We start from the raw sequence: 20,097 nt of genomic DNA, 5'->3' as shown, positions 1-20,097 counted from the left end.
AGGTAGAGCAATCGGATATGACCAGAGTGACTAAGCACGTGTGTGCAAGGCAGAATGACAGCTATTTAGAGTTTGCAGGAGAAGAATGATGAGGTACTTATCCAAGGCAATGAGGAGCCCAGCTGACACTGAGTGCTGAGGGGTGCTAAAGCCCTTCTTGACTCTTTTCATGCATCCTTTCATTGAATGTTCACAGCCACCACTGGAGAAAATTCTGTCTCTGAAGACATGAAGAGGTTATTAGGTAACTTGTTCAGAGTCATACAGCTAATGAGTAACGGTGCCACCATGTTTTAACCCAAGCCAGCTAATCCCAGAGCCTGTGCTCTTAGTCATGATACTACATGACTCTTCATGATTTCTTTGTTGTTTTTGTTGTTTTAGTTGCTAGTTAAGTCTGACTCTTTTTTGACCCCGTGGACTGTAGCCTGCCAGGCTCCTCTGTCCATGGGAGTTCCCAGGCAGGAATCCTGGAGTGGGTTGCCACTTCCTTCTCCAGGAGATCTTTCCGACCCAGGGATCAAACCAGTATCTTCTACATTGGCAAGCAGTGAGCCATCAAAAAAGTCCTCATGGCTTATTAGCTAATTTCTTTTTAGTGCTGAATAATATTCCATTGTCCGAATATACACCACTTAACTTATCCATTCACCCGTTGATGGCATCTTGGTTGCTTCTACATTTTGGCAATTATGAATAAAGCTGCTCTAAATATCTGTGTACAAGATTCTGTGTGCACGTAAGTTTCCAGCTCCTTTGGGTAAATACCAAGGAGTGTTATTGCTGCATTGTGTGGCAAGAGTATGTTTAGTTTTGTAAGAAACCACCATGCTGTCTTACAAAGAAGCTGTACCATTTTCCATTCCCTATCCAGAGATATTTAAGGATTTAGTCATTAGGCTTTGGCAATGGCTGGGGTGTTGCTTGCATGAAATAGGGCTACCATGATTCTCTTCCTTTAATGATCCTTTTGGTTTCCTTCACTCCCCACCCCCTAGCCCTTAATTGTGAATTGGTTTCTGCCCTTTCTTTTCTAAACACTTATTCTTTTGGAGTTTGTTTTCCCTAATGGTGTCATCTATCAAATTTTATGTTGATTTGACCTAAATCTCTTACTTCCAGTCCCAATTTCTCAATCACACTCTTAGAGGTCATCACCTACAACCCATGTTTAAAATTAAACTCATATTTTACTTCAGTTTCTCTAGACACTTTCTATTAATAGCAAAAATAACTGGCCTTCTGGGTTTTAGAAGAATATGTGACCCTCAAATACCTTTACTTTTCACACTCTATCAGGCAGCTGATTCAGTCAGTTCTTTAGCATTCTCGTAAATTCATCTCCTCCCCTTCGTAATCTTTGCTCCCACCCTAGTATTGGCTCTCAGGATCTCTTGCCTAAGTTACTGAATTTATTTCCTAACTGGTCCCCTTGCATTTAATCTCTCATATAATCTACTCTGCATGAGTAGATTTCTCTGCTAGAGAAAACTCTTGCTCAAACACTGATTTCTTAGTTTACTTGCCTCATTTGAGAACTTCTGATTACTCTCTATCACCTAATAAATCAAGATCACTGAATCAACTCTATCCACTCTCTGCCTAAATTTGAAGACCTATCATTGCCTCATTTCACCTATCTTTTAATTAAATGCCAGTTCTTCTGAAATTGGAGCTTTTCCCTCTGGTCAGTTATCTTGTTACTATCACCTCTTCCCCCAGCATCCTTTCTATGTAGGCATGAACACACCACACTCCTTGCCATCTAAGCTATTGTTAATACTGTTTCCCTGGCCTAAAATGCCTCCTTCCTTTGTCCCAGGTCTATATCCAAGTGACTCTTTCCCAAGTGGCTCCAAAATAAAGTTACAGCTCCTTCCTGCAACTTCCTTCCTTATTGCCACTGCCAAAGACAGGTTTTTCACTGTAGTCTCCAAATGTCTGTTAAATGATGTGATCATTTATTATGTTAATATATAAAGCTATTCTACTTAATAGTTCAGGTATATATCTTATTTTCCCAACAGGATAATAAATCCTGATGTTCAGTTTTAAATAATGTCTTCTACTTTTTCATATTCTTAGTGCCAAAAATAATACTCAATAAATTCCTGTTACTGGTTGGAATTATAAACACAGGTATTTTTATGCTGTATCTATCCATTAGTAGTTTATCTGATTAATAATAGTAAATAATTATTGTTCTCTTATTTTAAGGGGTTATTTCCTTTATAGAGTTGAAGGTACAGATATTCCCAAGTGTTCAAGGCATTCTGTTTTGTATATTCACACTATACTAAAGTTATACCTTTTAGGGTAATATTTTAAATTATTCTAGGGGAAGAAGAGAAAGCCCCTGAAGGCTAACAGCTTGAAATTGAACAGGACACCATTGGGAAGGGAGAGGGTCATGGGTCGTCGTCAAACAGACAGAAAACAATGGAGATGATTGTGCCTGAAGATGGTGTATTTTTTTTCGCTAGACAGTATGTTGACAGTTTCCTTCCTCTTGGGTCATTGTTGTCTGCTAAATGATCTGTGACAGCAGATTGATCACAAGCTTTCTCATGCAGGAGATATAATGCAGTCTTTCATTTTGTTACCTCCGTTGCCAAATGCCGAAACATTTTGTTGGCAAATTAATGTTAGTTTAGTATATCATTTAGTAGTATAAAGCACTGAGTGTAGCTCTGGAAGCAATAATAGTAGTGATTAATTTATCTTCACCAAGTTTCAGGTTTCTACTTAAGTGTGATTACAGATGCAGTAGCATACTGGAAAAATGTTAGCCTTAAATTTTAGATGTCCATAATTATTATTTAAATAAGGGAATACATTAACACATTCAGGTATTGCCCTATTACTTTCAAAATTGAGTCAAATACTTAAGCACCTATGATTTACCTATAAAAATTAATGTTAATAACCTATTGTAACTGAAAATTTGCTTCTTCCTCCAGAGCTAGGAATTTAAAACAGACCTAAGGTCTTTTACATTTGATGTTTAAGCATCCATTTAAGCCAGTTAATTGATGATTTCACACATCTAAAAAATTATCTGAAAGTAGTGTTTTGTTTATAGAGTATTGAGAATCCCTGCATTCAAAATGTTTGTAGGAAAAAAATCAGAAATGCAGTTATCTAAGAGTAAGAGACCGTTTCATAATTCCTGTTTAATCCTTTGTAGCAGTCTTTGCTCTTCCATTAGGATTTGGTAACATTAGCACAGAGGAAGGAAATGTGCTGGCAGTAATATTAGAAAAGAGTTGTTTATTTTCCCTCTTTGGAAGTGATCAGATTTCTGTATAAAAATTAAACTAATCTCAATTCTGGTGTTTCTTGTCTCCTCGTAATAAAAAAGAAATAAAGGTGATTTTACTAAAATTCAGCATAGAAATGTAAGAAAGTTGTTTATTGTAGAAAGATAAAATATACAGCTGTGATGCTTTATTTAAAGTTCTTTTTACTGTTAGTCACAAAAGGCAGTTATCTTAAACCTACATTTTTTTCTTTTTATAATATACACATGGATGCACATTTATACTTATCCTTGAAAACTGGTGTGGGCAGATCTTTTTTGTGATTTGCAGGTATTAGTGGAAAATTATGTTAGATTCATTTGTTAGAAATAACCATGCTAGAATTTGCAGATCAGCCTAACGTTTTGTGGGGGCTTCCCAGGTGGCACTAGTGGTGAAGAACCCACCGGCCAGTACAGGCATGTGGTGCCCATAAAGAGGCGTGGGTTCAGTTCCTGGATAGTGAAGATTCCATGGAGGAGGGTGTGATGGCCCACTCCAGTATTCATGCCTGGAGAATCTCATGGACAGAGGAGCCTGGCAGGTTACAGTCCATAGAGGTGCAAAGAGTCAGACACAATTGCAGTGACTTAGCACATGCGCGCACACACTAATGGCTTATAACAAAATATCTGTAAGAGTCCACTCTGATAAAATAATTTTAAAAAGCAAGTTTGCATGCTACTCACTGCCCGGTTTTATTTTGTATTTTCAGATCAATTAAATCAGTCTCATTTAGTGATTACTACAAGACATGGTCTGGAATAGCCACATCAAAAGCCACAGAATATTACAGAACTCCATGTAGGTGATCCAGCCTTGTCTTATTTTGTGGGGAGTGGGGTGGTATATTAATCTCTGAACATTCTTAGCTTGTCTTGCCTTCAAAGACTAATTGACACATATTTGGAATTTGAGGGTGATAAGCTTCTTTGTTGGCTCCGTATACTAATCATTCAATAACTGTTCAGTTAGTCCCTCTTTTGTATAGAGTCCTGGACTAAAGTCTGATGAAAAGCCAAAAGGAAGGATAGACAGTTGGAATAATAAAAGATAAAGTTCTCAGTTCTTTCAGATTTACTTTACTCCCTCACCCCAGAAGGAAGCCTTCAGAGCAGGAGGAAACTTTTTAATTCTAAACACAATTATCTCCAAAGCCAGGGATATTATTAAGTAGAGGAACAGCAAGAAAACCTCGGGCTGCTCAATTATATCAGTCTAGTGAAAGATCATCTGTTATCATCATATATAGTAAGAGCTGAAAAGATGGAACGGGAGAGCTGGACAGCTTTCTGGTCCCTTTTAATCTAATCTTTAGAGGGCTATTTTCTGATTTGTATCAAAGTGGGTTATCCAGTCTGCAAATGTGACTTTGCTCCAGCAATCCAACTGAAATGGTACATTCTAAAGTTATCAATGACTTCCGAATTCTCAGATTCAGTGATTACTGTTTTCAGTCCTTATCTTACTTGAACTCATATTGGCTCTGCTCTCCTATGACTCCATGGTTTTCCTCTTACCTTTCCAAGTGCTCCTCTGCCTCTTTCCTTAGCAATAACTTCCTCATTCAGTATTCTCTACCCAGCTCTCTCTGGGAGACATCGTCCATTACTATGGTTTTCATTAGCCCACATGCCAATAATTCCTAAAGCCTCATCTCTAACCAGACTGTCTTCTGAATTCCAAATGCACATTTCCAGCTGTGTAAGAAGGTTCAGCTCAGTTCAGTCGCTCAGTCGTGTCCAGCTCTTTGTGACTCCCTGTCCATCACCAACTCTCGGAGTTTACCCAAACTCATGTCCACCGAGTTGGTGATGCCATCCAGCCATCTCATCCTCTGTCATCCCCTTTCCCTCCTGTCCCCAATCCCTCCCAGTATCAGAGTCTTTTCCAGTGAGTCAACTCTTCGCACAAGGTGGCCAAAGTACTGGAGTTTCAGCTTCAGCATCACTCCTTCCAAAGAAATCCCAGGGCTGATCTCCTTCAGAATGGACTGGTTGGATCTCCTTGCAGTCCAAGGGACTCTCAAGAGGCTTCTCCAGCACCACAGTTCAAAAGCGTCAATTCTTTGGTGCTCAGCTTTCTTCAGTCCAACTCTCACATCCATACATGACTACTGGAAAAACCATAGCTTTGACTAGGCGGACCTTTGTTGGAAAAGTAATGTCTCTGCTTCTTAATATGCTATCTGCTAAGTCACTTCAGTCGTGTCCGACCCTGTGTGACCCCAGAGATGACAGCCCACCAGGCTCCGCCATCCCTGGGATTCTCCAGGCAAGAACACTGGAGTGGGTTGCCATTTCCTTTTCTAGGTTGGTCATAACTTTCCTTCCAAGGAGTAAGCATCTTTTAATTTCATGGCTGCAATCACCATCTGCAGTGATTTTGGAGCCCCAAAATATAGTCTGACGCTAAAGTACCTCATATCTAAGATATCCCGAAATGAACTCATTATGTTGCCCCCAAACCTCTTCTCCCTCCCTTATTATTTCTCTTGATTAGTAGCAGATCACCATTCTTGCATTTACTTGCCCAGCCAGAATCATGTACATTTCCTAGTCCTCTTTATCTCCCTCATTAAGCCTTAGTGATTTTGTCTCCTGTAGCATTACAAATGTTTTCCCTCTACTCCACCTCTATGACCACTGCCTTAATTTGTGATCTCATCTTGTTTCATCTCATCCTTGTGATAATCTTGTTTTAAGAGAACAAAATATCACTCCTCAAAAAATCATATCTAGTTGTTTTTTCTTTTTTTTTTACTGTATGGTATCATTTATGTGTGGAATCTAGAAAAAAACTACTGAATATAAAAAAAAAAATAGAAACAGATTCACAGAGGTAAAGAAAAACAAATTAGTAGTGACCAGTGGCAGAGAAGGTGATGGCACCCCACTCCAGTACTCTTGCCTGGAAAACCCCATGGACAGAGGAGCCTGGTAGGCTGCGGTCCATGGGGTCGCAAAGAGTCGGACACGACTGAGTGACTTCCCTTTCACTTTTCACTTTCATGCATTGGAGAAGGAAATGGCAATCCACTCCAGTGTTCTTGCCTGGAGAATCCCAGGGATGGCGGAGCCTGATGGGCTGCCATCTATGGGGTCACACAGAGTCAGACACGACTGAAGTGACTTAGCAGCAGCAGCAGTGACCAGTGGGGAGAATTAAGGGGGAGGGGCAAGAGAGAGGTAGAGGATTAAGAAGGACAAAGTACAGTTCATAAAATAAATAGGCTACAAGGATGTCTAGTTTTAAGGCACAAATAAGAGCAAAAAGAATCTCCCAGGTGCCGCTAGTGGTAAAGAACCCGCCTGCCGATGCAGGAGACATAAAAGGTGTGGGTTTGATCCCTGGGTTGGGAAAATCCCCTGGAGGAGAAAATGGCAACCCACTCCAGTATTCTTGCCTGGAGAATCCTATGGACAGAGGAGCCTGGCAGGTTACAGTCCATGGGGTCGCAAAGAACTGGGCATGACTGAAGCAACTTAGCATACAAGAGCAAAAAGAAGTACTAAACGTAATAAATATAAAAATGTGAGATCAAATTATTTCTAAGAAATTACTTGCTCTTTCTGTTGGTTATTAGTTATTTTGTAATTACACATTATCCTCCTCACTGATTCATGGATTAGTGGTTAAGAAAAATAATTTGTTTAAGGTACTTTAAGAAATAGTCTTTAGCAACACTATCAGTACAAAAGAGTTTTATTGATTTTGGTACCAGAATACATGAGCATTTACTTCATTTCTAAGACTTTGATTGACTGCTTCTTAGTCAGTTCAGCAAATGCATCTTGAGTATTTGTTATGTAAGAGGCCCTGAGGAGCTCAGATGGGTTCCAGGAGGTAATAACCCTTAACAGACATGTCGAGAGGCAGTTGCCATGCTTCAGGGAACAATTCAGTGTCCAGTTCCTTCAACCAGAAAACAAACAGATTGTTATAGGATGGTGCTTTATGGAATAACGTGTAAATATATAGAGGCTCTAGAAAACTCCAAGCTGCTAAGGAAATAATAGAAGCACATGCCCAATTAAAGAAAATTGGAAATGATTTCTTATAATAAAGAATAATTTTTAAATGGAAGAAATAATGCAGTATCACTGGCTGAAATTTCTTCTTCAAAAGAGTCTGACACCAAAATGTTTAATTTGGTTCTTGTTTCTACATCTGTCACTAAGCTAGTATGTAATTCATTCCTTTTTGTGAAGGCAATAGCTGGTAATGGTTACCTCTAGCCCAGAAGAATTTCTGAGACTTTGATTCTAGCCCTTGGTGTAAGATTTCACAATCACTCTGCCTCTTTTCCTACAGAGATTTGTATAAGAATGTTTCAGAAGCTTTCCTTCAATAGTAACCAGCACTTAATTAAAAAAAATTAAATGTAACCCTTACATGCTCTGCTCAACCATTTTGTCTTTGGATAGTTCAGCTGACTAAGATCCAATACTATCTTTTTAATGGCTTAATTTCCTGGCAATAATAAAGATAAAGCTTTCAGATTATAGAATGCTTCTTCAACTACTCAGAAATAAAACAGAAACTTCTATTAACTTCATTTCTACAGTTATATTTTTATCACTGGAAAGATTATTAAACTCTTGTGCATATTTTAAAAGCTTTTTATTTTATGAGTAGTGATGAGTGGTTATATTATGATTTTAAGTTTTAACTCTATTGCATATCTTTGTGCCACAAATAGTAAGTTTATTCTTGTATGATACAGAATAACTGTATAATACAGTTTACAAAGTATATGCCCTATTGGTTCTTTTGTTTATTTTTTATTGAGATATAGTTGATGTACAATATTATGTAAGTTTCAAGCATACAATGATAGTGATTCACAATTTTTAAAGGTTATATTCCATTTATAGTTATTATAAATTATTGGCTAAATTCTCTGTTGTATAATATATTTTTGTAGTTTGTTTATTTTGTGCTTAGTTGTTTGCACCTCTTAATCTGTATTTTTTAAATCCCTTCAATATTATTGTTGTTTTCTCACTTATCAACCAATATTTACTGAACACCAAATTTCTGTTATCCATAGTTGTATATGAACCCAATGAGCTGGGCATTGTTATTACTCTGTTATACACATGAGAAAACCAAGACTAAGGGAAGCTAAGTAATTTACCTAAAAATCACACATGGAATATGAGATATTGGTAACAGTGTAAATTCTGAATGTATATTGCCAAGACCCTGCAATTTACCAGTAGTGTGACCTTGGGAAAGTTTCTTAACCTCTTTGTGTCCCAGTTCTCTCATTTGTAAGATGAGAATAATCACAGAACATACCTCATAACACTGAGACTCTCTGACAGTGCCTAGTGCACAGTGAGTGCTCAGTAAGTGTGGCTACTATTTATAGTACAGTTAGGCTGTGTCCCAAAGACTTGAACCAAATCCTCTGATTCCACATTCATTCTTCTTTGTTTTATATTACATTGCCTCCATTATATGATATAAAATTGTTCTTTCTCTATAACTTGAGATTTAAATTCAAACTCTGAAGTATGTGTGGTACATTTTCAATAATTACTATTATTTATTCATAATCATAGACAATCATGGGAAAATGTACTGATGATCCACTGTTCTCTGTCCATCACTATAGAATGGCAAATAAAAAGTTTGGCAGAGAACAAACCAATACATCTGGTTGTGGGCAACAGCACCTTAATGGCAAAATCCAATCCCCATAAGGAAATATTTATGTTACAGGAAAAGAATTCCTTCAGACCAGTGTACCCTGCAATAGTGAGCGGAGGCTTCCTGGCATTTGTTTGTTGTCAACAAGACAGACCAAGCAGCCTGAAGCATCATGGGAATGCTTGCTTTCACCTTGGGATACTTTCATTCCTAGAGCCTTTGAACTAACGATGAGGGCAGGTATCTCCAAAAATACATTTAGATGCAAGAAGCAGTATCATCAAATTCCAGTGCAGTGGTCTCAGTCTTGACCACTCATTAGAATCCCCAGAGGAGCTTGTGAAAATTCCCATGTTAAAGGTGCACCCCCCAGACCAATTATAGTAGGGTCTCAGGAGCAGAACCCTGGGAGAGTAGTTTTTATAGCTCCCCAGGTGGTTACAATATTCAAGCGATGGAAAGGCCCTTATGGGAAAAGCCTGATGTCAGAAATTAGAGACTCTTAGTTAAGTGAATTTAGGTTAGTCATTTAACTCTTTGTATCTCATTTTTCATTTCTATTCATTGACAAAAATATTCTGTCCTAAGTTGTTCCTCTATGGTTAGCATAAGGTAGTATGTGTGAAAATAGAACTTACTAAGGAGGTAAGTTAGTGCTTGTATATTTCTTTGGACATGACAGTCCCAGAGTGGAAAAAATTTTTTCAGATCAGCCTATACAGATGTTGGACAATAGGTGTATCATAGAAGAAAACAGTAGAAGTGATGTCCGGTAATCCTCAGAAGTAAAGGCAGGAAGAACTATACTATGGAGGCAATAGAGGATGCTTTCTACCAAAGATTACAAAATTGCCACAGTGTCAAGTTCTGGTAGCGATGAGAGATTTTAACGAATTTCTGACAAAATCTCACCAGTTCTCATTTCTTCATTATTCCCCTCTGAACATCATCCACTGACCATATTCTCTGTCTAAACAGCAGGTTGTATTGAAGACAAAAAGATAAGCATTATCGTAAGCTTTTTGAGGCATTTAACGTTAGATGGTAGGAGACAGATGAGTGAAAAAACTATGAGAATAAAATTTTTTAAGTCACTCAGTCACGTGTGACTCTTTGCAACCCCATGGACTGCAAGCATGCCAGGCTTCCCTGTCCTTCACTATCTCCCAGAGTTTGCTCAGACTCATGTCACCGAGTCGGTGATTCCATTCAACCATCTCATCCTCTGTCACCCCCTTCTCCTGACTTCAATCTTTCCCAGCATCAGGGTCTTTTCCGGTGGGTTGGCTCTTCATATCAGGTATCCAAAGTATTGGAGCTTCAGCTTTAGCAACAGTTCAGATTTCCTTTAGGATTAACTGGGTTGATCTCCTTGCTGTCCAAGAGACTCTCAAGAATCTTCTTTAGCACCACAATTCAAAAGTATCAATTCTTTGGTGCTCAGCCTTCTTAATTGTTCAACTCTCGTATCTGTACATAACTACTGAAAAACCATAGCTTTGACTAGACAGACCTTTGTCTATAAAGTGATGTCTCTGCCTTTTAACTCACTGTCTAGGTTTGTCATAGCTTTTCTTCCAAAGGGCAAGCGTCTTTTAATTTCATGGCTGTCGTCGCTGTCCACAGTGATTTTTGAGCCCAAGAAAATAAAATCTGTCACTGTTTCCATTTTTTCCCCATTTATTGCTATGAATTGATGGGACTGGTGTCATGATCTTGGTTTTTTCAATGTTGTGTTAAAAGTTTGTACAAATATGGTGGCATCTGTCCTCTCTCAGATAGTAGAGAAAGCAATGGAGAAAATGACTCTATAATATAAGAATAATGGGATTATTCAGAAAAGATGACCGTGCCATTTGGGATTTCATAACATATAAGGAAGAGAGTGCCATACATACTCAAATAGAAAATGTAGGAAAGGCAATTCCAAAAAATTAAGGGAAGACATGAATTATCCTTAAATGGAAACATCAAATTTTCCCTCGTGGCCTAGTGGTTCAGTTCAGTTCAGTTGCTCATTCGTGTGCAACACTTTGCAACCCCTTGGACTGCAGCACACCAGGATTTCCTGTCCATCAGCAATTCCCGGAGATTGCTCAAACTCGTGTCCTTCAAATGGGTGATGCCATTCAACCATCTCATCCTCTGTCATCCCCTTCTCCTCCTGCCTTCAGTCTTTCCCAGCATCAGAGTCTTTTCCCATGAGTCAACTCTTCACATCAGGTGGCCAAAATATTGGAGCTTCAGCTTTAGTCCTTCCAATGAATATTCAGGACTGATTTCCTTTAGGATTGACTGGTTTGATCTCTGGCAGTCCAAGGAACTCTCAAGCATCTTCTCCAACACCACAGTTCAAAAGCATCAATTCTTTGGTGCTCAGCTTTCTTTATAGTCCAACTCTCATATCCACACATGACTACTGGAAAAATCATAGCTTTGACTAGACAGACCCTTGTAAGCAAAGTAATGTCTGTGCTTTTTAATATGCTGTCTAGCTTGGTCATAGCTTTCCTTCCAATGAGCAAGCGTCTTTTAATTTCATGGCTGCAGTCACCATCTCCAGCGATTTTGGAGCCCAAGAAAATAGTCTGTCATTATTTCCATTGTTTCCCCATCTATTTGCCATGAAGTGATGGGACCAGATGCCGTGATCTTATTTTTTTGAATGTTGAGCTTTAAGCCAGTTTTTTCACTCTCCTCTTTCACTTTCATCAAGAGGTTCTTTAGTTCCTCTTCACTTTCTGCCATAAGGGTGGTGTTATCTGCATATCTGAGGTTATTGATATCTCCCCCGGTGATCTTGATTCCAGCTTGTGCTTCATCCAGCCTGGCATTTCGCATGATGTACTCTGCATGTAAGTTAAATAAGCAGAGTGACAATATACAGCCTTGACGGACTCCTTTCCCAATTTGGAACCAGTCTGCTGTTCCATGTCCAGTTCTAACTGTTGCTTCTTGACCTGAATACAGGTTTCACAGGAAGCAGAAAAGGTGATCTGGTATTCGCATCTCTTTAAGAATTTTCCACAGTTTGTTGTGATACACACAGTCAAAGGCTTTGGAGTTGTCAATGAAGCAGAAGTAGATGTTTTTTTCTGGAACTTGCTTGCTTTTTCTATAACCTAGTAGATGTTGGCAATTTGATCTCTGGTCCCTCTGCCAGCTTGTAAATCCAGCTTGTACATCTGGAAGTTCTTGGTTCACGTACCGTTGAAGCCTAGCTTGGAGGATTTTGAGCATGACCTTGCTAGCATGTGAAATGAGTGCAATTGTGCGGTAGTTTGAACATTTTTTGGCATTGCCTTTCTTTGGGCTTCCCTGGTGGCTCAGAGGGTAAAGCATCTGCCTGCAATGCAGGAGCCCTGGGTTCGATCCCTGGGTCAGGAAGATCCCCTGGAGAAGGAAATGGCAACCCACTCCAGTACTCTTGCCTGGAAAATCCCATGGACAGAGAAGCCTAGTAGACTATAGTCCATGGGATCCCAAAGAGTTGGACACGACTGAGTGACTTCACTTTCACTTTCACTTCTTTGGGATTGGAATGAAAATTGATCTTTTCCAGTTCTGTGGCCATTGCTGAGTTTTCAAAATACGCTGGCATAATGAATGCAGCACTTTAACCACATCATCTTTTAAGATTTGAATGAGCTCAGCTAGAATTCTATCACCTCTACTAGCTTTGTTCATAGTGATGCTTCTTAATGCCCATTTGACTTCATAATTCAGGATGTCTGGCTCTAGGTGAGTAATCACACCATCATGATTATCCATGTCATTAAGATATTTTTTGTATAGTTCTTCTGTTTATTCTTGTTACCTCTTCTTAATATCTTATGCTTCTGTTCTCTTAATATCCACTGCTTCACTGCTAAGGTCCAGGTTCAATCCCTGGTCAGGGAACTGAGATGCCACAAGCTGCTAGTGTGACAAAAAATTTTTTTGTATGTTTCAAGTCTTTGACTGTGTGGATCACAACAAACTGAAAAATTCTTAAAGAGATGGGAATACCAGGTCACCTTACCTGCCTCCTGTGAATCCTGTATGCAGGTCAAGAAGCAACAGTTAGAACCAGACATGGAACAATAGACTGGTTCCAAACTGGGAAAGGAGTATATCAAGGCTGTATATTTTCACCCTGTTTATTTAACCTATATGCAGAGTACATCATTCAAATAGTAATGAATGAGTAATGAATAGTACCTTTGAGAAGACATTTATCAACTTTTCTGTGTCTGTCTGTCTGTGAAGTGGGTATTATAATGGTAAGACTGCGTATCTACAAGTACCCGCATACAAAGTAAGAATTCTATTAATGTTAATTATTATAATCATCTAAAAGTAATAATGAATCCTGCTAAGGACTCTGGGGAGTGCAGGTTTGCTTCCTTGAAGGAAGGAAGGATAATATTCCAAATAACAACAAAAAGAATATCAACAAAGTCTATAAGAATATGCATGTATGTGTGTTTGAATTAAATATATTAAAGTATAGATAGGAACATTGCTGATGAAAATCATGTAACAATAACAGAAGAAAAGGAGAATGACTAAGTTTAAATGTGTTTTGTGTCAATGACAAATTTCATCAAGCTGGAAGGCGTTAATTAATCACTGTTAAGAAGGAAGCTCCAGATAAGGACAAGACTGGGAGGGAGCATCAGGTTGGTTAAATAGTTCAGGGCTGTAAACCCAGGACAATTAGAAGAAAGAGAGAGAAAAAGAGGTGGGGGATAGGGGAGAAGGGAAGGGGAGGAGAGGAGGAAGGGGCAGAAACCTGGGGGAGGACAAAGGAGAGAAGGAAGGATATATGTCCGTGTGTGAATGATCTGGCTTAATAGTATTTCATGTAAAAACCACCAGTCCTTAAGCTTAGTAGGTTTTCAGTAACTTTATGTGAAACTGATTGAAGGCATAAGGCTTATAATTAACCACAGACATATGAGCCAGTGGTGTAATGTGATTTCTAGAATGCCGAGGCAGATCTGAACTAAATTGATCTGTCTGTTCTGAGGGAGACAGCAATCCCACCTGCATCTTGCTATTGGTATGAAGTCAAGATTCTGAGCCAGTTCTGGATAAAAATTCTAGTAGGAATATCAACAGAGTTCACCACTGGGCTGAGAATGGTTAGGTCTCTAGAAAATCATGACTTAAGAAAAAGTAGAAGGAACTGAGACTGCCCTGAGAGCTATCTTCAAATATTAGAGGGACCCTGCCCATGGGGGAGGGATAAATTTACTCAGTATTGCTGAGGGGGTCAGAAGGATGAACAGAGGAAACTCAGATTAAACCCTCAGATTAAGGAAGGACCATGTGACCTAAATAACTGTCAATGGGATGGGCAGTCTCAAAATAGAGGAGAATTTTCTGTCATTGGCATGGGATTTAGAGGCTGGATGATCATTTGTTGTAGATGCTTGCTTTGTGGAAAATCATGATCTGCAATGTCACATCAGACTCCAAGGTTTTATTGTTTTCACTTGAAGTGCTGAATTAGAATTTTATTAAACAATGATGTCAGTTTCTATATGAGCTATTTTAATACTGTCTTCATTTCTGCAAGTTATATATAAACAGTTGTCAGTATAATGATAAATTCAGTCAGTTCAGTTCAGTCGCTCAGTCATGTCTAATTCTTTGTAACCCTATGGACTACAGCACACCATGCTTCCTTGTCCATCACCAGCTCCTGGAGCTTGCTCAAATTCATGTCCATCGAGTGGGTGATGCCATCCAACCATCTCATCCTCTGTCCTCCTCTTCTCCTTCTGTCTTCAATCTTTCCAGCATCAGGGTCTTTTGCAGTGAGTCAGTTCTTACCATCAGGTAGCCAAAGTATTGGAGCTTCAGCTTCAGCTTTAGTCCTTCCAATGAATATTCAGGACTGATTTCCCTTAGGATTGACTGGTTTGATCTCCTTGCAGTCCAGGGGACTCTCAAGCATCTTATCCAGCACCACAATTCAAAAGCATCAATTCTTTGGTGCTCAGCTTTCTTTATGGTCCAGCTCTCACATCCATACATGACTACTGGAAAAACCATAGCCTTGACTAGATGGACCTTTGTTGGCAAAGTAATGTCTGCTTTTGAATATGCTATCTAGGTTGGTCATAGCTTTCTTTCCAAGGAGCAAGCATCTTTTAATTTCATGGCTGCAGTCACCATCTCCAGTGATTTTGGAGCCCAAGAAAATAAATTCTGTCACTATTTCCATTGTTTCCCCATCTTTTTGCCATGAAGTGATGGGACCGGATGCCATGATCTTAGTTTTTGAATGCTGAGTTTTCACTCTCCTCTTTCACTTTCATCAAGAGGCTTTTTAGTTCCTCTTCACTTTCTGCCATAAGGGTGGTGTCATCTGCATATCTGAGGTTATTGCTATTTCTCCTGGCAATCTTGACTCCAGCTTGTGCTTCATCCAACCTGGCATTTCGCATGATGTACTCTGCATATAAGTTCAATAAGCAGATGACAATATACAGCCTTGGCGTACTCCTTTCCCAGTTTGGATCCAGCCTGCTGTTCCATGTCCAGTTTTAACTGTTGCTTCTTGACCTGCATACAGGTTTCGCAGGAGCCAGGTAAGGTGATCTGGGATTCCCATCTCTTTAAGAATTTTCCACAGTTTGTTGTGATCCACACGGTCTTTGTATAAGAGTTTGTATAAGTTACAAAGTTACAATCTGATTATTCAAACAACATCAAATATCACGAAATTTAAGTAAAAAGAATTTGGAGTGTCTGAGGATTGTAATGTGACCTGAACTATGATAGTATGTCTTATTGCCTCATACCAACTTAAGACATGTATTATTTTAAACTTTGAACTGTTGTTGAAGAATGTATGCATAGCTCCTTTTTAAATTGTTCTAATTTCAGTTCTTAAAGATCCGAATTTCATTAAACAGTATTATAATTGGAGGAAAGATGATCTAAGACATACTAAAGAATGGAGTTTAAGGTAAGTAATTTTAAGTGTCTAGAATATTTTATTGTGCACCTGAAATATCTATTATTCACTTTCTACTAACTGAACTATTAGAAGAAACCCATTGAATTTCTTTAAAACCTGAACAAAACTAAGTATCATTTTGTCCTTTCATATGAACCCAGGTGGGAAATACCTTTGCTATCTACTGCCTTCCAAAGATGGAGACAGGACCAGAGCCACCGTGAAGGGATCTCACAGTACTTTTCCTATTAATTTTCTTGTTTCCATCCTCGTTGTTGTTCAGTCACCAAGTCGTGTCCAACTCTTAGTGTCTCCATGGACTGCGGCACACCATGCTCCTCTGTCCGCCGCTATCTCCCAGAGTTTACACAAATCCATGTCCATTGAATCAGTGATGCCATCTAACCATGTCATCCTCTGCCACCTGCTTCTCCTTTTGCCTTCAATCTTTCCCAGCATCAGGATCTTTTCCAGTGAGTCAGTTCTTCTCATCAAGTGGCCAAAGTATTGAAGTTTCAGCTTCAGCATCAGTCCTTCCAATGAATATTCAGGGTTGATTTCCTTTAGAATTGATTGGTTTGATCTCCTTGCAGTCCAAGGGACTCTGAAGAGTTCTCCAGCATCACAATTCAAAAACATCAATTCTTTAGTGCTCAGCCTTCTTTATGGTCCAACTCTCACATCTGTATAGATCACCAGTTAGCATTTCATCTTTCTCATAGTTTCAAATATCTTTTCCTCTTTCACAGAAGGATTATTCACTCAGGAACCAAGTGTATTAAATTAATGAGGAAGTATGTAATTAAATACAATGATAAATTGTGACAGTATCTTTTGTAATTACTTTTAGACCACATTAAGGAAGGGACCTTAATCTCAGCTTTGGTCTTGTGACTTCTAAAGGCAGGTTTTTTGCTTCATCGTGTTAGAGCACAGATTCCGTCTCCACTCTGTGGTACTGGCTGTGTTGTAGTGGTCATTTATTCTGATGTGTTTATTTCAAAGCATGCAGTGAATGTGCTACCACAAAGCTAGGGGAATTACAGTTCCTATTTTTTGTATTTATTTCATTTTTTAGCTCCTTGTTAGCATTGTGACCTCTTTACTAGGTGAAAATACAGGATTAATAAAAATAGTGTGCTTATTAAGAATTTGTGTAGAAACCAAGGCTCTTAAAATAGACTTTCCTGTCCTTTGATATCATAGTTCAGATCGAGTTTTTTGGTTGGAGACTTTTATTCAGTTAATTTCTGCATCAACCTTCCTTTGAGCCAAAATGGAGAAAAGCTTTTGCATTAGATAGATACTTTTCTGCTTTCAGAGTAAATTGCAAGCAGTAGAAAAGTTTTTATGGAGCAGAAGTTGAAGAAGTATGAGCGTGGTTTTTGTTTTTTTTTTTCTGGAAGGCATGTTTCAAGTTTCGCTTAAAGAAACCTATGTAGAATATAAGGTTAATTTTGCTTTGACATGACTTCCTTTTCGATTTCCTCTGACAGAACTATTTTGTTTTATTTGTTTGATTATTGATTCATTATGTAAGGCCAATCCCACAGAACTCAAAATGTAGAGAGTAGGACAATGTCATTTTCACCTTATCCACCCACTTCTCTCATATGGCTCAAATAATTGTGAGCTGTTGGAGTGCTAGAACATTTTCCAAAATACATTATTTTGAAGTTATAGGTCAGATTGTCATGTGCATGGTAACCCTGTCAGAATAAAACTCTCACACCTTATGCCATCTGGTGGTTGATGAGAATATATTTAGATCAGGTGATAACAAAACATTGATTTAAACAATATTTAAAGTGTTTAAAAGATATATTTATCTACATAATTTTATTGCATGCAAAAATATAAAGCATGATGGAATCCATTTTTTTAAATAATTAATAAAAATCTTGTTTATCAAAATACATAAGGTATAATAAAGTGGTCAATTCACTAAATTCAAGTAAAATTTTTGGGAATCTATGCAAATGAGTAGTTGGTCTATGTGTACATGGAATATAACACCTTATGCATCCCTCTGTTTTTAATATTTGAAAATGCTTTCCTCACAAGGAAATTTCCCCTTTGAAAAAACCCAGAAAATGCAAATTGAGAGTCTTTCATCTACAGAGTTCAGGAAAAAGACTTATCCCTTCTGCCTCATGGCCCTCTCCCTACTGTCTTCCCATCCCCTCATCAATCAAGACTGATTCGTTAGCTATCCTAAATATTTTTTTTTTCCTCCTTATTGTTTGGGAACATAGGATCTTTTCACCACTTTGTGCTTTCTGCCTGGGATATCTTTCCCAGCAGGGTCTCAAGTTAGGATTTGGTCTGAGTTAAAAGGTGGGACAGAGGGCACTTAAATACATGGGCGTGGGAGCCAGACTTCTTGCATCTTAATCCTGCCTCTGCCAGTTACCAACTCTGTGACCTTGGACGTGTTATCTGACTGCTTTGTCCCTCAGTTTCCTTATCTATTAAATGGCAGTAATAACTCTACCCACCTCCCAAGGAGATTGTGAGGATTAAACATACTGATATGTGCGTGTAAGACACTTCAAACTATCTGGTACATGTAAAGTGCGCCCCACTTGAGGTTCACTATTCTTCTTTTCCTTTCTGTGGCCCTAGTTCAACTGTCACGTGGGAAATCTTTCTTTCTGGGCAGCATGGGGGAAGGGGGTGGGCTGGAGTGTCAGACAGATCTTGAGCAAATTCTTACCCTCTCTGAGCTTATCTCCTTATCTGTTATATGAGATATTACCTACTTTGCAAAGTGGTTTTGCATTTGATGTCTCGAATGAGATCGTATATATAAAAACCACATAGTGTTAGCATATGGACCTTCAGTAAATATTAGTTCCCAAGGAGAGGGGCTGACAAAAGCCCATGTTCCCCAACTTTTTAGAGAATAAAAATAGAAGCATGTAAAATTGTTGAAATCTTCGTAGTCTAGAAACCAAAAATCAACACCTATCAAGGCCACATTTATTTCAATCCCACTCTCCCCATGGTTCTTTTCCCTTCTCTGTCCTGTTATCTCTTCAGCCTGGCAAAGTGCTCCACAAGGGTGGCATGAAGATCCAACTCCAGTGTGTTTTGTGGAACGGTCCCTGCTTCAGGCTCCCATGCCCCCCATCCTGTCCTTCTGTAGCACTCTGTCCCAGTCTTTCTCAGTGCCTGTGGTAGGGAAATTCATCTGTTCATGCAGAATGATTGGGGCAGGACCATTCTTGTAGCTTTGTATTCTCTGCACTTAGCCTGGTACCTGGCAACTAGTAGGCACTTGATTCATGTAAGTTGAACGATACATACTTACCCTGTTTTCCCACTTAATAAAAGGATTAAATGTGAAGGCAGTTAATTTTAGGAAAAGTAAAATGTTGGGGCCCATTCGAATGTACTGATTATGGTTATATTTGGGGTATTCTAAGGGTATAGTCAGTTCTAAAAGGTCTTGTAGGTCTTCATAGAACCGTTTGACTTCAGCTTCTTCAGCATTACTGGTTGGGGCATAGACTTGGATTACGTGATATAAATGGTTTGCCTTGGAAACGAACCGAGATCATTCTGTCATTTTTGAGATTGCATCCAAGTACCACATTTCGGACTCTTTTGTTGACCGTGATGGCTACTCCATTTCTTCTAAGGGATTCCTGCCCGCAGTAATAGATATGGTCATCTGAGTTAAATTCACCCATTCCAGTCCATTTTATTTCGCTGAGTCCTAGAATGTCGATGTTCACTATTGCCATCTCCTGTTTGACCACTTCCAATTTGCCTTGATTCATGGACCTGACATTCCAGGTTCCTATGCAATATTGCTCTTCAGAGCATCAGACCTTGCTTCTATCACCAGTTACATCCACAATTGGGTATTGTTTTTGCTTTGGCTCCATCCCTTCATTCTTTCTGGAGTTATTTCTCCACTGATCTCCAATAGCATATTGGGCACCTAATGACCTGGGGAGTTCCTCTTTCAGTATCCTATCATTTTGCCTTTTCATACTGTTCATGGGGTTCTCAAGGCAAGAATACTGAAGTGGCTTGCCATTCCCTTCTCCAGTGGACCACATTCTGTCAGGCCTTTCTACCATGACCTGCCTGTCTTGGGTTGCCCCACAGGACATGGCTTAGTTTCATTGAGTTAGACAAGGCTGTGGTCCTAGTGTGATTAGATTGACTAGTTTTCTG

General features: G+C 39.0%; 1 protein-coding gene across 1 annotated transcript in view; it reads left to right on the top strand.

Moving 5' to 3' along the window:
• UBE2U (ubiquitin conjugating enzyme E2 U) overlaps positions 1 to 20,097 on the top strand; it is a 77,895-nt gene that overhangs the window by 39,081 nt on the left and 18,717 nt on the right. Inside the window, exons 7-8 of the mRNA XM_052637919.1 lie at positions 4,015 to 4,103; positions 15,837 to 15,918. Of these exons, the coding sequence (XP_052493879.1) occupies positions 4,015 to 4,103; positions 15,837 to 15,918 (171 nt within the window). The remainder of the gene's footprint in view (positions 1 to 4,014; positions 4,104 to 15,836; positions 15,919 to 20,097) is intronic.

The sequence above is a fragment of the Budorcas taxicolor genome, chromosome 3, assembly GCF_023091745.1.
Source record: "Budorcas taxicolor isolate Tak-1 chromosome 3, Takin1.1, whole genome shotgun sequence".
NCBI lineage: Eukaryota > Metazoa > Chordata > Mammalia > Artiodactyla > Bovidae > Budorcas > Budorcas taxicolor.
Note: the sequence above shows the minus strand (reverse complement) of the source record. Positions and strands in the feature narration are given on the sequence as shown.